At 42.7% G+C, this 18,135-nt stretch overlaps 1 protein-coding gene across 1 annotated transcript in view; it reads left to right on the plus strand.

The window, feature by feature from the left end:
- ror1 (receptor tyrosine kinase-like orphan receptor 1) overlaps positions 1-18,135 on the plus strand; it is a 125,206-nt gene that overhangs the window by 83,815 nt on the left and 23,256 nt on the right. The window contains exons 3-4 of the mRNA XM_076761752.1: positions 7,186-7,476; positions 7,768-7,801. Of these exons, the coding sequence (XP_076617867.1) occupies positions 7,186-7,476; positions 7,768-7,801 (325 nt within the window). The remainder of the gene's footprint in view (positions 1-7,185; positions 7,477-7,767; positions 7,802-18,135) is intronic.

The following is an 18,135-nucleotide window of genomic DNA, read 5'->3' on the forward strand; positions in this document are numbered from 1 at the left end:
GAAAAAGACTAATCTTAAGCGTCGTTATGGCTTAACATACACCAAACTGGATGAGCTACAAGGACAAATGTGCGTTCACAAGACCACATCCTGACAGAGACGGTGTTATGGAGGGAAGTTTTGAGGTGAGCAAGCCTCATTCAGAAAAGCTGCCCCAGACAAAGTGAAACTGTTCCAAAGTATCAGATGTGTGGACGAATTCATAGAGATGAAGGGAAACCTGTCATGGAAACTCAGTGATAGCAAGTGTCTGTGTGATTTGGCCGTCATGGTGGACATGACCAAGAACCTCTCAGAACTCCAGCTCAGGCTCCAGCCAGCTTCTCAGCTCTCTGCTTTCAAACCTGAAATCATTTGAAGTGAATTTAAAGCTGTGGCAAGTGCAGCTGGAAAGAGGAAACACTGCATTTTCCTGCTAGAACAAAAGTCCTCTGTAACATCTGAATACGCTGCTGAGTGTGAAAACTGCTTCAGGCGTTTGGTGAGAAGTTTCAGGACATGAAAAGTAAACACACAAGCAAGGATGTCAGTAAACACTGTTCATCTGCAAATGATTGCTTTGTTTTTATTTACGTTTTATACAGCATCCCAGCTGTTTTGGAATCACCGTTGTAAATGTCTGAGGATAGACACAACCAACACAAGGTGCATGGGTTAGCCATCATGCAAGCATGAATGCATTATTGCAGCAGCACTCTTCATCTGTCTCACCAGGCTAGTTTTTGCACAGGCAAGAGAGAGCTGCCCACTCACAGAGGATCCTGCACTGATGTGTTCAATACCTCCAGGAGTTTCACAGTCCAACAATGGCTTCTACATTAGACTGCGTTGTAGAGAACAAACCTGTCAGCAAGTCAGATTCAACATGCATTCCACCTGGTCCAAAACCTCAAGAAAATTGAATGTGGGATGCAGTATGGAGATGGAAATGCCTTAAAGGCTGTTTGGTTCTCCCACATAGGCTTTCTCAGCACGCTCTTTCCCTGTCTAGATTAAAAAGCATTCTTACCAGTTTATTAATATTATGTATTTTGCAGTCAGGATGGTCACATCTGCTGGAGCTGCCCACGATTAGATCAGCAGATCCTGGTGGAGGAGGCATTTAAAACTGCTGTTCTCCTGTCAGCACTGCAGGAACAACTGAGTCAGAACCATAAAGTTTTCTGGATATTTCCTGAACACTGTTGCCCAGAGTTATCAGTCAAATCTCACCCCCTCTTCTCAGTTTCCCCCGGTCTTGGAGAGCCAACATCCGCCTAATCCCCCACGAAGATACCCTGACTTGGAAGATCCTCAACATGAGACTTTATTGAACTTGACCTTTATTTTTGCTCTCTCATTTTGTCTGGTTTGTTTAATTCTTCTCTTGCAAAGCCAAGTCTCCCACAACATCCGCCCCAAAGCCCGTTCTGTGTACACAAAAACAGACATTGTTAAACACACGGGCAAGGACGAAGACGGTAGTTTCTGGACATGATGGAGCAGTTTAGTCAAGATAATGATTATGGTGACCAATCAAGGATGTTTAAAAAGTCATAAATACAATGAGGAGTATTCCCAAACAAATCATAGAAACCGCTTTATTTTTCCACAACAACATGAAATATGAAAACCTACAAAGGCGTGCGCACACCCATGTGTCCATAGTGGTGTATCTGTGTGTGTGTGTGTGTCATTTTGTGCTCAGCCCATGACTAACATCTGTTTCTTATCTGATGGATGGGTGGTGATTGCACCTCTTGTTTTGTCTGCAGGCAGGGAATGGTTTTGATTGACCAAGCAGACAGCATTCAGGTAGCGTGGCTCTATCAGTGTGCATCAGTAGCAGGAAGTTATCATGCTGAAAGAGGCTCATTATTGGGCTGAAATCAAGGGTGATGATAGTTTACTGAACTCATTTTCCCCGGGGCTTTCTTTCTTTCGTCCTTTCTTTTCCTTTGTTTCATTTGATCCATTTAGCTTCCCTTCCTTCCCTTCCTCCCTCTCTCTCTCTCTCTCTCTCTCTCTCTCTCTCTCTCTCTCTCTCCATGTTGGAGAGTGACCCAACTTTAATGAAATTCACCTTTAGCCATAGCTGGCAATGCTACAGTCTCAGCTCCTCAGTGTATCCGTGGAGTATGTTTAGTTAGCTGCGCAGCCACTCAGGTTTCTGTGCCTGCATCTTGCTGAGAGCAGCCGGTCTAGCACAGCTTTCCTCTCATGAGTGATATTGAATATAGACATATTTTCACATGTAGTGTTGCTGGTGAAATGAAAAGGTATTGTGTTTGGAACATGTATAGTTTGTGTGTGTTGTGGTTGTGTGGGTGTGCGTGTTTACGTTCATGTGCGTGTGAGTGTTTGATTGTACAAAACCACTGCGAGAAAACGCGGGCTGATGACAGGGCACAGTTTAGTTGACGGCCACATTAAAGGGACAGTCCGCAGTGATGGTTTGAGTTTCACAGTGCTGCTGGTGCCAAATACCACAACACTCACCACGAGACAATTACATACAGAGTGGCTTTGTTACACAGATGTTGCCTGAACATCCCTCTCCCCTGTCTCTTTCTCCTGTTCACCTCTCTTCTCATCGCTTCCTCTTGTCTATTCTTTCCCTTCCCTTGCTCCCCATTGCTTTATTGTCAGTTATTATAACAGCTAATGAAGTGTGCAGGCACACAGCTCTGAAGGCCATTTTCTTTTCCATCAACTCAACTAATGAGACGGTGATAAAGTGACCTTCTTGCCTTTGGCAAAGCACACACATCTTTAAAAAGTGAGTCTGTTCTCATTTACTGTATTAAGTCCTTTTTGTTTTTAGATAATACGGTCAGACTCCACAGGCACATTAAGGCGGTGAAGCATTGCATCATTACGAAAGGAAGATTCGGTCCACCACACTCATAACAGTGTATAGGCACAGATTCCCAGCAGGCCCCTCATGACTTTGTGTTGATAGTTTGGAAGTCAAATCAAAATGAAAACACACACCCACACACACAGAAGTAAGCGTGCACAGACACATTGTCAGGCACCCTCATGAAGACAAACGCATCACCAGTAGCAGTGACCTCAGGTTCTACCAGTGTGTGTATTTGCTCACCTCTGTCATTGGTGTCAGCATTGCATGTTGAGTATGGTTGTTTGTTTTGTGTGTGTAATTGTGGTTGTGAGAGGTGATGACATGTGACTGTAGGGAGTGCTGCAACATTTTTCAGAGCTTGTCTGATCTGAGTAGCTCCAAGTTTGGTGATTTTTGTTGTTTCAGATATCATGCATCTATATGAGCACTGCATTTATGTCACGCTTTTACCCAAATTGCTTTACATTTGCCTGTCAGACAAACACTTGACCATCAGGAACGATTTGGGGTTCACGTCAACGTGCAGGCAGCAGGAGCTGGGTGTGTGTTTAGTGGATGACTCGCTCTGCCTGCAGGTAGAACTGAGCTTAACCTTTGTTATTAAAGGTTTTGTTGACTTTTCTATCAAAGAAAAAGAAGAATACAACAACAAAGACTCAGCTGAACACATAATCAAAAGAAGCTAATAACACAGACCAACCAAAATGACAGCACCATTTCACCAACACTGTGTAAACCTGTCATCACAGCACCAGTTCAAGGCAGAGTCACAGAGAGAGCAGGGAATAATATCAATTATTTGACTATAAATGCGAGAGACCATCCATACAAAGACCTCTTACTTATCAATTTATATGGAGAGGAATAATCATAGCACTAAAGTAAAAGATTAGCCCTTCACATTTTGAGCCCTGTGGCATGAAAGAAAGAAATGATCACCTTGTAACACAGGTGGTAAATCTTTGCTGCTCCTATGAATGATTCCTTATAGTTTAATGTAATTTGCCCGCCTATTAGACCCTCTGACAAAACCAATCAGAGGTCGGAAAATGTTTTAACTACATGACATTGGCTTAATGCTTGACACAGAGGGAACACAATCATCCGTCTCAGTACTCTTCCGCTTGTCTCATGACATTTAAAGTGATTACATATGGTAACATAATCAGATTTGACAGACTAAATAGAAAAATAGAGCAAAACACATAGTAGCAAAACAGCTGAGTAAACAAGTTATGAAGAGGATCGAGCGACACAAATTAAGTGCAGAAACTGCTGCGCTCAGTGTTTTCATTCATTCAGTCTCTCCCACACACTCGTACATACTGAACCTTCTGTCAGAGCATGCCTCCTAGTTTATTATCATGGCAGAGTTTGACCTGGTATAAATTATGAGAACCTCATTACACCACTGGTTGCATTTTATTATCAGATTCAAGGCAGACATGGAAGTGTGTGTCAGTGCAGTTGTTTAAGTGTGTGTCTGTGTATCGCTGGCTAGATGGAAAGAAAACAAAAAAAGGAAATTCTTCCTCCAACTTTGCAGAAGAGCAATAGTATAAGAATAAATGGTGTGACTTACATATTGTGTCTTCATGATGTAATGTGAGAGCATCTCCCCCCACAGACACACCTAAGTGAGATATCAGTGATACATGGGCGAGGGAGTGGAGGAGTAAGCAGACAGGGAGAGACAGGAAAGGGGGAAAATGAAGGTGAGGGAGATGGACTGGATGATACTGAATGCTGTCCACAGTGTCTCTAAAGTGTTTGAATTTATATTAGTTTTTTTGGACAACTGCAACATTGACTTGTTGGAGGTTTTGTTTTAAGACGGGACTGTGCAAATAACAGAGAGGAGAACAGATAAAAAGTGGGTGAGAAAGCAGAGGCGGTGGTGGGGGGTGGGGGGGCGGTGGGTGCGTGCGGTCAGTGGTGGGAGTCTCCTCATATTGTCATACACTTGTTAGTACCACATTGCTGTGCTAGGCCTGGAGCTTTAGGGAGGACAGTGTGTGTCCGTGTGTGTTTGTATCTCGTACGCTCTGGCAGAGGCTTGCCAAGACAAATGTGCCCGCTTCTCTTTTCCACAAACACGTCATAGACACTTGTTTAAAACACCTCGTGGCAAAATGTCTCATGAGCTGTACGTATAACCACAAGGGTTGCCACGGTAACTGGCAGTTCAGGGAGTAAGGGCACCAGCATGCTCCAATCAAAGTGGGTTTGTGCGTTGACAATGCCAATAAAGTTTATTTGAACAAGACGACCGCATCCTCAACAATGTTGATGAAAGAGAGAAAGGCAGCGCTACAACTCGGAATTCCCCTATGAAAAAAAAAAAGAAGAAAACCATGGACCCACAGATGGATGAAGATGCAGACAGTGGCCTTAATCCATACAGTTTGTGCCTGGTTCAAAGGAGGAGTTTCTCCTACATGCTTAGAAAGGGACGGGGTATTCAGGGTATGTCGCTCACTGATAGATGCCACTAAATGTTACACGCTGGTCCTTTAAGGTAGCTCCTGTGGTTTGTTGCAACAACTATTTAACACTGTAAATAAATCAGATTTTTAAATGATGTGTGCACACATTCTGGACCAGCAAAGGGCTCACATGAAGTCATATCTTAACACAAACAGCAGTAATAGTAGTTTACTCATCTCTTTAGGAATTCATGGTCTCTCGATGGCAAGAACCTTCCTTCACTCACAGCTTCATACCAGCGATAAGAGGAAGGAATTTGAATTTCTTCGTTCTTCTCACCAGACCTACTGTGTACCAATTTTACGGTTAACTTTGAGTTACTTGACTTGAGTATACTGAGCACCTTAATAAACAACTGAGGATGATCAGATATATTAGGAGAGAGCACGACAGAGAGCAGCTTTGGATAAGACAGCAATGCCCTTGTAAGGAGAACCCTTGTTGTGAAGCAAGACCTGGCTACTGTGAAATGTTTTTGTTAGAGTTGTGTGTTAATCTGCCAACAGCTCTCCACTGCTAACTCTGCTGGATGATCATGTGACAAACAGATGTCTCAACAATCCCCCATCACAAAGCTATGTATTTGAATGCGTGAAAAACATACATTAAGTAATGTTGTCCAGTGAAGAGACGCCCCAACTAATGAATTATCACAGCATAAAGGTTCAAATGTGTGGGTGTCCTTGCATATTGAAGTGCGCGCCTCTCTTTCACCCCTCAGCTTCTCTATTCACACAAATTGAAGTTTGTCTGACTCGTATTTGCCGTTCCCCTGTATGTGTTTTTCCTCCTTTGTTTGTTTTGGCCGGTTTGTGTAACCAGGAGCATTTCTGCATACCTAAGGTGGGTTTTGGGGTTGAGGAAACTTTCCAGAGGTTTTTCTTGACATTAACACCAATGTTTTTGCTGCACATTAACCTCTTAGGTGGCCCTCCAGATTGTTTTTTTCTGACCACCTTGAGGAAAAATGTGGTTCTGGAGATAATCGTGCAGAAATGTTTTGCTTTGTCTTTTTCAACTCCTTCTGAATTCATTGTGACCATGATGGGGTATTAAAGTGGGCTCTGGTTGACTCATCTTCACTCCATTAGATTGTTCTTTTCTTCTTCAAAGTTTTACCCACAACACAGGTGATGTTGCCTCTTAAGCTCATACACAAGCTGCAGAAAACCCTCTGGCATCACACCGCCATGATGAATAGTGAAATTAGGTGCCACCACAGTGGCAACCACAAAATAACTTGCAAAACCAGGCTTTGAATATGTGTATCTGAAAACACTGAGTTATTTTACCACTATACAGCAGCATGTTTATATATATATATATATATATATATATATATATATGTGTGTGTGTGTGTGTGTGTGTGTGTGTGTGTGTGTATATATATATATGTGTGTGTGTGTGTGTGTATATATACACACACACACACATATATATACACACACACACATATATATACATATATATGTATATATGTGTATATATATGTGTGTATATATATACATATATATACATATATATGTGTGTGTGTGTGTATACATATACTATATATACTGTGTATATGTATTTGTCTGTGTGTGTGTGTGTGTGTGTGTGTGTGTGTGTGTGTGTGTATGTGTGTGTGTGTGTGTATGTATATCTGGCTCTGATGTAGTATAGTAAGTTTTGTTTGATTGATGTCTTAGTTCTTGGCTTTGTGTAATACAATATTTTCTCTATACCTTTGTCTTTTTGTCTCTAAATCATCTCAAATCACACACACCCCCCCACACCCCTTTATCTGTTTTGGGTTTTGTTTTTCTCCCTTTTGTTCTTTCCTTTCATCTCTGCTCTGCCTCTATGTCTTCCAGGCCCCTTCTTCATCCGTCTTGAAGCTCCCATGAACAACATCACCACCTCTCTGGGCCAAACAGCCGAGCTTTTCTGTCGCGTGGCCGGCAACCCGCCGCCCACTGTGCGCTGGCTGAAGAACGACGCCCCGGTAGTGCAGGAGCCACGACGGGTCTCATATCGGTCCACTCCTTATGGATCACGCCTCCGCATCCGCAACCTGGACACTACTGACACAGGCTACTTCCAGTGTGTGGCCACCAACACCCAGGGCACTGTGTCCACAACTGGCGTGCTGTTTGTCAAATTTGGTAAGAGAAGGTTAGAATGGTGACAGAAGCATCTGTGCATCTAAAGCTGCCAGCGGATGATTTGCAAATTCACAATGAACTGGCTTCAAGAGTGTTTTACACACTCACAGTGACAGCCAGCGACATTTTTCCCTCCATTTTTTTTTGTCCTTATGGAGATCTGGCTCCCTTTAGCAACACTCGTCTCAAATGATTCTTGCTTGTAGCTGGCAGCTTGTGCAGAGAAAAGTCTGGGAGTAATACTGTTTATCCTGTTGTAAAAAAAAAAAAAAACCTTGTCTTCTTTTCCAGATCCACTCCCAACACCTCTGCCAGGAGGATCAACGTAAGTCGCTTTTCCGATCCATTTTTCTCTCTGTCAGTCTGTTCGTGCTGTACGGGAGGGAAAGAGATGAGAAAATTTTCATTTGCTATTCATACTGATAAACATTTGTTGAACTGTCCATAACAGAAACAAACTTCATTATAGAGAATATGAGTGCCATGATTTGATAGATAAACTAAAGACAAAGTTAAACTTGAGTAAATGGATTGAAAAGCATTGAACAACATTGCTGACACTGGAAACTGGATAATGCACCATTGTTTGTTTGCCTTATGCTTCTCAGTAATTCATTGCCTGCTTGCCACCCTAAGAAGTCCCATGCAGCCTGTCCATTGAGTAATCACTAAGTTTATAACAAGCCTTGGTCTGTAATTTTCCATTTTATTGCCACAGGTCTCAGTGTGGCTAAATGAATATTTACTATGAGCCTTTAAATCCCAGATGTCTGTTGTTCTGCGCTGCCGTTTCTGCCCAACCATCACAGCTCACATGGTTCACATTTGCATATGGGCTGTGTACTGTACAGTCAGCCCTGGGCCACAGATGGAATGTGGCCCATGTGGATTGTTGGGTGGGAACAGGACTGTTCACCAATCACAACTCAGGGTTTAAAGCAGATGTTGAGGTCTATAGTAACACTATATAGCTTCTGTAACATACTGATCCTTGCAGTATTGGAAAATTGGGTTCATTTACTTTCAGCCAACTCTAAATTGAAAACCTGTGCGATTTATTTAATTTCAGGGAAATAATGAGTCATTGATCTGATTTCAGGCCTATAAAGGAGTTATTATAATTAAAAGTGAATGTCTTATGTCTACCAGTGAGTTTAGTTGATTATGAATATTGCCACCTGAAATGAGCAGTATAGAAAAATGACCCACATCTGTGTCTGTGGTTTCTGTTATATAACCTTTTATAGTCACCCAATTAGCTGCCAGCTGTCTGAATATACAGCAAAGCCAACCACAGTCCTGATCTCTTAACATGAACACGCACATCAAATTAAATGGGATTCTGAGTAGCAAATAAAACCAAGTGATACAAGATGTTTTAAGAAAGTACGAAAAAAGACATTCCACCAGAGCATATTTTTGTCACACTGCGGCCCAAATCAAAATTTAGTTTGAGGCCGGTGAGCTTCCTTTGCTTTGCTTGACATCTTCCCAGAGTGATGGGATGAAACTCCTAAGAACTTTTTCAGTCCGCTTGATTCCTCAGGAGTTAAGCTGGATGATTTTCCCCAATGACATTATGGCAAGGCTCACTGCCATGTTCCATGCAGCGCTTTGTGAATCAAAACTGCTGGCACATAGCAGATATCAGACACTTACTAAATCCACTCACACACTGACACGACCGCATGTACGTAAGCACACATTTGAGCCTGTACGCGTGCTCCCTTTCAAACATCTGTTTCTATCATTCCTTTGTTTACACAATTTGGATTTTTTTTCCTGTGCGACTAAATTGCAGCTTGTTTCGTAGATGAGACAGTTGGCTCACAAAGAAATCACAATGGCATTTGCTCATGGGAGTTATCAATAAAAGGAAAAAATCAGACGAAAATACTGGAAATAAACTAAAATGGAAAATTAAGTCTAGATTAGAAAATAGGCGGATGTGATTTGGGCTACATTACCTACATGCGGATGTAAGAGATTATCGGGGTGACGCTGCCAGATTGGCATGATTTATGATCATGAGAATTTTGTAATCCAATTTCTCACACTGGAGGAATGATTTTCCAGCAGTCTAATGAATAGAAAATTGGATGATTAAGTGTTAACCTCTAGACTCCCTCTAACAACCCCTTCTGGACGTTTTGAGGTCTGAGTGTGCTTTAATAAAGTAAGTGCACTCAAGTTTTTATCTTCATACATCTTTTCAGGAAGGAAAAAAAAAAGGTTTTCTGCTCTTGCATCATAGTCATGATGCATTTTTGAGGTCATTTTTCAGGCTTTAAAGGTTTGTAAATGGCTAACTGGTGATAAAAATGATCTATTTTCATGTAAGCGTTATGTTTCTTCAATTGAAGTTGGTACCATGAAAATGACTCTGATGAGTTTTTGTCTGGTATTTCAGCTGATTAAATCCTACAGAAGCTTCTCGCCTCATTTTTAGGACCGCTCTTAATGTTAGCATCAGATTCAAACTCGTTGAGGTACAGCGTTAACACACCAAAGGGTACGTTACATTTTGCAAGCTGAAATAAATTAAGATCTCCTTTTGTTGCTTTTTTTTTCCTGCCAATTTGTAAAGTGTTGCAGTCAATCAAAGACCAGCATGCGATCCCAACTCTCATTACAGTCATTACAGACTTTGTTTAAATGGACAAGGGCCTCCTTTGACAGGGGTTGCGGTGGTGGTGGGCTGATCGTCACTGCTGCTCATCATTAGTGCCACGGCCAACTTATTAGCTGTGATGTAGGATGGCAGGCCGTCAAGGAGACAGGGTCAGCTAATGATGACACGTGATGACCTGCAACTGCTTACCTCATGCCGCAGCTGCTCAAACGTCAAAACTTGCTGCTCCTTGATTCAGTGTTTTCGGAAAGACATCTGGTCCAGAAGCTGTCAGTTTAAGTAAAATAGATTCATTTGCACGTTCCACAACCTTTTTTTTTTTTTTACCTCCCATCACCTCTGTAGTCAACAGAGTGTTACAGAGAGCGCAGCGACTTCCGTTTTCTTAGCCACAAATATTACTCTCAAATTTGGGGGAAAATTTCTCGCCACCCACCTTGTTGAACCTCAACATAACATGAACTTCATGTCCTCAGTGTTGTCTTTGCTTCAGTCTGTGCTCTGATTTCCATCCCCTCTACGTTGGGCTTAAGTATACACTCTGCGGTGTGCAGGACATCACAGTGTGTGTGTGTGCGTGCGTGAGTGCGTGTGTGTGTTTGTGTATCCTTAGGGTTGGGTTTTTGAGCCACAGGCAAACTAAAAGCCGACAGCCCGGAGGTTTCAACTACGATTTAGGCAGCTTGTGTTCAGTGTGGCTGCCCAAGACCAGATCAGAAAAACTCAAGCAGAGCAGATCAGAAATACAGGAAGGAGGAGACAGAAGGATGAGGACAGGAGAGGAACGTTTGAAGCATGAACTACTCCTTAAGAACACGGATTTTTAGATTCCCTCTAGAGCTGTTTTGAAGTCATTTAAAGTGTGTCCAATTGAACTCTTAAGTCGTTCAAGACAAGTTCAGAAGTCAGGTCTCTCAGATCTAGTCTGTCAGGGGCCATGTTGGCAAGTCTTTAGTCAGGTACAGGTCTTCATAAGCATACTGCAAGTTAGTGAGTTAAGATGTCTCTGGGTGCTGATAGTTAATATGATTTTTCTTCTTTCAAAGTATGTGTTAATAGTGTAGTTCAGACCAAGTCCTTTCAGTATAGAGGCCTCATAATCAAATATGTACAAGACTTCTCTGTTGCAGTCTGTTTTGTTGTTGCAGGATTTGCACAATCCAAACATGAGGACTAAGATTCAAGCAAAAACATTTCAACAACAGTCAAGTCTTGGTTTGGAGTGGTTGCCGAGAGTTAGATAAGAAGATCAATACCACTCTCATGCATGAGCCGTAAATGTAAATACATAGCTGGAGCCAGCAGCCAGTTAGCTTAGCTCAGAATAAAGACTGGAAACACGGGGAACCAGTTAGCCTGGCTCTGTCCAAAGGTAACAAGAAGACGCCAACCTTAAACCAGAACGCCTTGGTTTGAGACGGACTGGGGGCCTTTGTTATCTCTCTCTCTCTCTCTCTCTCTCTCTCTCTCTCTCTCTCTCTCTCTCTCTCTCTCTTTTCCAACCATCTCTCTAGTGGTGCTCTCTAATAAAGGTATGAAATCCCAAAAAGTGACTAAGAAGATCAGAAGACTTCATTTACTCACAGCACCCAGCCGAGAGATAGTTAAGAGAGTAGTGTTGAACTTTTCATCTAACTCAAAAAAAAAACACATTTCCCAAAATGTTGAACTCTTCTGTCTCACAACAGTCGAGTGTCAAGTCCTCATTCTTGTCAAGTCTGTTTCAAGTCCAAGTCTAGAGTCTCGTAACCTCAAGTCTAATCCAGAGTTCATCAGTATGCCACCAGTTACCACAGTGCATCTCCTCTACACTGTGCCCATGCTCCTCCCTCCACACCCCCTCCCTTCCTCCCCTCCCCTCCTCAGAGATGTTTTAATAGAGCCAGAACAAACACGGGGTGAGGGGAAAAAGTCTTGCCTGCCAAAATTAGACCCCCAACTTTCTCCGGCTCTCTTTCTCCCTCTGTGCGCTGCCACACTTCCTCCGTTTGCTTGGGGGAAAAATTAAAAAAAAGAGTGCGATGGAGACGGCAGGAGAGTGCAGGGAGTGAAAGAAAAACAGTGTTAGCAGGGTAGGAGGAGGATGGTACCATTAACACCTGGGGTTGCATGTTGTTCTTTGATTCCAGGGTTCCGTGGGGTCGACGGCGTTCAGGTGTGATTAGCTCTGCGGAGGCGACGGGAGGTTTAGCTGTAAGCTCAGATCAGAGGCAGTTAATAACTCCTAACTGAGGCCTGCGTGCAAACGGCCCACATTCTGACAGAGCGGGCGAAAAACTACCCATGATGCAATTACACACCCTTTCCTTCATCTCCCTGTTCTCTCTGTCTGTATTTTTTTTTTCTTAGAGTTGTTTTTACACTTAAATTAATCAGTGGGATTAATTAGATCTCCATCAGACACATGTGAGGCAGGCGGGGCAGAAGCTGAACTATTCATGACCTTTTTTTTTCCCTCTCTGTCTGTGTTGGAGCCATTTGAATGAGCGAATGAATCACAGAAAATTTATAATAGTGTTGCAATTGATCAATCAGATTTTAATGAGACTGATCTTTAAAGGGACATAGTTTTTAAATCACTATTAGTCATAATACCTTTATTATAACACTCAAAAGAGGCATTTTACTCATGTTGGGGGTTGCGGGTTGTGAAATTCCTTTTTGAGGTGGGATTTTGCATCATATCTATTGTTAAAGCAGCTAGAATAAATAATTTCATAATAACAATGGATAGAATAAGCATGTGTAACATGATTACAAACTGTGCGTCTTTTGGCTCATGGTTTTAGGATTTTACGGCCCACAGCTGTACTGTTTTGGGTCACTCTCACTGCTCATATAGTGCCGTTTCCTGTCAAAAACCTCTGATAAACCCCCTCTACACGACCGTCCCTGCACCAGACGGCAGGCAAAGTTAGCATCTGGTTGGTGAACATGGTGGAGCATGTAGCAGCTGAGAGTTGGCGGAGACCAAAGGTGGAGAGTGAATATTGGATTTAGATTCATCATGTGGTCAGAAATACGACTGTTAATGAACGCTAATGTTGCTCCGTCACGTATAAACAAGCAATATCAACTTAAAAGGTAATGACACGTCAGTGTTGTGCCTGCTTCTGCTGCTCCCAAGTGGCCAAAAAATCATTTATCAACTTCATTTTTTCAAAATTCCTTGTATGTCTGCCAGAACACAGTTGATTTTATATTTCCATAAATGTTGACTTACTGGATATCTAGGTTTTTTAATCTGACAGCAGCGATAAACAGACTTTATGCAACATGGCAGCTGATCTCAGAGTCTCCATGTTTATAATAGAGGGGTTTTCTCCCTGTTTGAAAAGATTAATACCACTACACCCTGGCTGTCAAGGCTGTTTAAATTTCTCAAAACTTTCCCCACCGCTTTTCTCTCAGCGCTGGCAAAAAAAGCAATTACAAAAATAGCTGCTTTTTTCCCCCCCTCCACCGTGCCTCTCCGCGCTCTCCTCTGTCCACTCTGCACTGGAGAATAAAGAGCGCGGCTTTAACAAAGAACAGATTCTCACTACGCTGTTTTTTGTGCCTTCTTTTTTTTGTGTATGCTCTGACCTTTCTGTTGCTTCCTCATCTTCCCGTCATTGCCCTTGATAGTTGACAGTATTTCTAATATGTCCATTCAAACAACTGTTGACCGTGAATTGACCAATCACTGATTTTGCTGGCTTATTAATGATTAGATTTATATGCACAGTACATGTTTATATGTATAGGTGCTGCTTTTAACCACGCGTCTGCATAGACAAGCAGCTGTGTCGTGAACGGCACTGTTCACGTACTTAGCGTGTTACTGGAGGACTGCACTAGTGGGCACACCAGACAGCTCAGAACATGTAGCCTTATCCTCACTCTGTTTTTCCAACGTTCTCCTCAGTGCACAGATGTAATGATCTCGGACCTGTTTCCATTTATTTTTTCAGGTTTCCATGTCAACTTCTAAAATAGTGCTGATCTGTCGCCAGCTATTTTGACAAGCATATTTGTCACTGTGCAGCGGCAATGACACATCGTACAGATGCGGGTAACTCTGGACTCGGTCTGCATGGCCCCTACACTGCTCCTTCTGTTTTTGAGTGTATTGCATCTTGCAGATGTGCAGCATTAATTTCTGAGGGCGTGCACGGCCAGTGCTCCAAACAGACTCAGGATACACAAGGCAGCCACATGCAAACTCATAGTTACAAGCAAGTATATCTTCAGCTTGGCACAGTAAGATAAGATAAGATAAGATAACACTTAATTAATCCCCTGTAGGAAATTTCGGTAGCAGTCAGGCATTTATTTACTTTTCGTAAGTTTATTTAGTCTGCTGGCTGGGATCTTGTTTGGGTGTGACTTGATGACTCAGAAGGATTTCTCTAATCAGGTGTGTTTAACTGTGATACAGTATAAACACACACACAGTATAACCTTTTGTGGAACTTGTATGTGTATACATACAGTATATATGTACGTGTGTGTCTGTGGCAAAGAAACCGAGCAACACACGGTGGATGACTCTGTAATTAGCCAGCTGTCAACACGCAGGATTAATTTGACCTCGGAGCAGACGTGACAAGGACCATGAGGCCCGTACTGCCATCAGCCCACTGGTTATCCAATTACACAGTCAAAGCATCAAAGAGTTAAAAACAAAGGAGTGATTTGACTTTGTATAGACAGGACTGTAGCGTGTGTGTCTCAACCACAGCAGTGCACGGGTTGATTGACAAATTAGTTTAAGGAAGTCGTTTTCAAAATGTGTAATGACTTGAAGATGTCACACTTAGTGGATCTTGACGCTTGCTCAGGCTTGCTCAGAGGTATTAGGTGCTAAAATATGTGTACAGTAATCATAATAGATTTATTGATACCCTGAAACCTCTTTTCTTCTTTCTGCTGTACAGCAGCTGCTGTGAAGGGCTTGTACTTACAATGTCTGTTTAATTAGCATGTGATTTATTAAGACATCAGGTAATTACATGAGCAGTGCCTTCCAGGTGTGGTCTGTGATTGGATGAGGATAAAAGGAGGCCGTCAAAGGGGTTTTATCTGGCAGAGATCAGCAAAGCATCCAAAATCCTCATTAATGAAGTAACAACATGTCAAAGTACTTATTGCTTAACTGAGGTAATTCCTTAGGGAATCTATTTCAGGTATTTTGCTCTCAGCTGTATCTCGAATCATTCCTCTCAAGATGTAGACTGAGGGACCAACAAGCTGACTGATCAGCCAGATAACATTTATATGTGTGTCCTCTTCTTTTTTGAGATTGACGATTATCCTCACAGAACAGACCCATGCAAGTTGCAGGTACATTAGCAAATCTGCTATGTTCCCATGACCCCTTTTTATAGAAAAAGTTAGACATTTTGCTCATTCACTTTCTTGCTAGAAGTGAGATGAGATGATGCGTCTCCTTTCTGTGTGCTGAATATGAAGCTACCACTAACAGCTAGTGGTGTTAGCTGAGCAGAAAGACTGGAAACAAGAGCTAGCCGGGCCCCGTGTGAACGAAATCTGCCTGCCAGCACTTGTGAACTTCACTAATTAAAATGTTATATATTGTTTGTTTAATCTGTACAAAATCTGAAAAGTAAAGACAACGATCCGCTCGTTGCCTGGCAACCTCACAGTAACAACATGACTCAGCGCCCGGTCAAGAAATAGTCTGGCACATAAGCCCCCCGTAAAACCACAAATTGGGGTTTTTACACTTTGTTTGTGTACAGATTACACAATCAGGATGTAATGTATTCATTTGGGACCTTCAGTCCTGCTTGTGGATTTTGTTGCTTTGGGACAGATCCAGGCCATCTGATTCCCCCTTTTTTAAGTCTGTACGCTTTAAGACAGTGATTCTCAACTGGTGGGTCTCGGGCCTTTGCTTGGGAAAAAAAAAAAAAAAAGTTAAAAAAAAAAAAATCCAGTGCTTTTATTTTGAAGGGGATTTTTTATGCAGCAGTGTGGCGTCTACTCATGTCGAGGCTTGGGTTGCAGCTTGTCATTAAGGGGTGATGGTGGGTACCGAAGCCAGACCAGTTGAGAACCGCTGCTTTAAGCATAAGCTTACTGGCTGCTGGCGCTAGCTTCATATTTAGCACACAGACAGGGTGTATCCATCACTCATATCAATCCTTTCATCTAACTCTCGACAAGAAAACTAATGAAGGGATTTCCCTAAACGTTGAACTATTGTCGTAGATGAGCTGCTAACACCTCAGATGGCAAACTGTAGTCCAGTATTAGTGTGCCTGGTCCCTCCATCCTGTATGTACAGCATCTGAACTGAGGCACAAACGTGAAACATGGGGCTCAATGTCCTGTTTAAATACACTTCAGCCAGAGAGATATGTAGGTTTAAACCAGGTCCACCACTTAAAAACAGTCTCTGCTCTCACTCTGCCCTCAGCATACTGTATGTGCTGTTTTTGGTCACAATAGGCTCTTAACTCAGACTGTGAACTTGTGTGTGCTGCATTGAGAAACTCTGGATTTTGGTTTCACTTCTCCTCACCTCAGTGCCAGTGTCAACACTGCTGTGGTTCTCAGATGCTGGCCAGGGTCGATGATGATTTGCTCCACACCACAAGCATTGCACCCATTCAGACTGAGGGGATGACAGGTCCACTCAAGTTTTGGATGCTCTACTCCCGTGCCACTTCAGCACTCCGCGCCAGACTAACGCACGGTGTTCTGCTAAACTTATTTCAATTTGGGATCTGGTTAAAAAAATAAGTGTTTCACCCTGGAACCCTCTGAGACACTGTTCAGACCTGCCAACAACAGACTCTGTACAAGTGGAGTTTTCTCAACCCATAGTTTGACCAAGAGAAAGAGCAATGGCTGCTGCAGGAACCCCAAATTGCCTAGCAGTCCTATTAACTGGAAAACATGGAAAATGGATTACATTTTTTTGGCAAAAGGTAATAAAGGGGGGTTCTGTCAGTGTTTTGCATTGACTTTTGAATGGGGTTTCAATTGCTGAACATGTGCTCTACCACCTTTTGTGTTTAACTACGCTGATACACAAGTAAAAACACAGACAGCCTACTGAGACTTTCTTCACCTCTGTCCTCTCTGGAGTAGACTGTGACTTTTTTTTTTTTCCTCCGTCTCAGATGCTTTTACCCACATGCAGTCATACATATGCACACTTGCAGCTCTACATGAAACACAGAGTCAAAGAACTGCACACACAGTTACTCTTACATACCCTATCTCTCACACATGTTTAGTTAAGTCCTCGGTGGGGCTTAATTGCCGTCTTGTTGTGGATTCTTTTTAGCGCAGTGCTGATTGATTGGGGATCAGGGCCCTAATATGGCTCATCTGGGACCGGCCCTTTGACATGGCCCGGTCCCAGGGCGCCGGCACTGTTTGAAACCAGAGATCCCTCTGCAGCCCCCTCCCACAAGCCTGGACGCCTCTCTGCTAAATGCTGCCCAGGTCAGAGGGCATCACACATATACAGGCAGACACATGTGAACGCACACACACATACACACACAGGGAGAGTCATGATGTGTAGCTGGCTTTAACCATTAAAGCAATTTACATTATTAGGCGTTAGTAAGGGCGCAAGTCTGTCTTTACACACTTTACCACACACCACGAGTTTCATACACAACTCATTAGGAACACAGCTTTCACACTCAGCTTGGACAGGGCCCACTTCCTGTTTCCTGTTTCCCAGAATCCCCTGTGTCTGTCTGTTGGTGATCCTGTTGGCAGGTCTGGTCAAGGTCAGGTCTGGTTAAGTCTGTGCTATAAGAAAGTGTGTGTGTGTGTGTGTGTGTGTGTGTGTGTGTGTGTGGGTGGGTGTGTGTGTGTGTGTGTGTGTGTGTGGCCATGTATACTCATGTTGTGGGGACAAAAACCTGTTTACACAGTCACATTGTGGGGACTCACCTTACTTGTGGGGATAAAATAAAGGGCCCCACAATTTAAATCATTACATTTTAGGGTAAAGATTGAGGATAGGGTTACAGGTTAGGTAAGGTTAGGTTAGTTAT

The sequence above is a fragment of the Chaetodon auriga genome, chromosome 3 (genome assembly GCF_051107435.1).
Source record: "Chaetodon auriga isolate fChaAug3 chromosome 3, fChaAug3.hap1, whole genome shotgun sequence".
Taxonomy (NCBI): Eukaryota; Metazoa; Chordata; class Actinopteri; order Chaetodontiformes; family Chaetodontidae; genus Chaetodon; species Chaetodon auriga.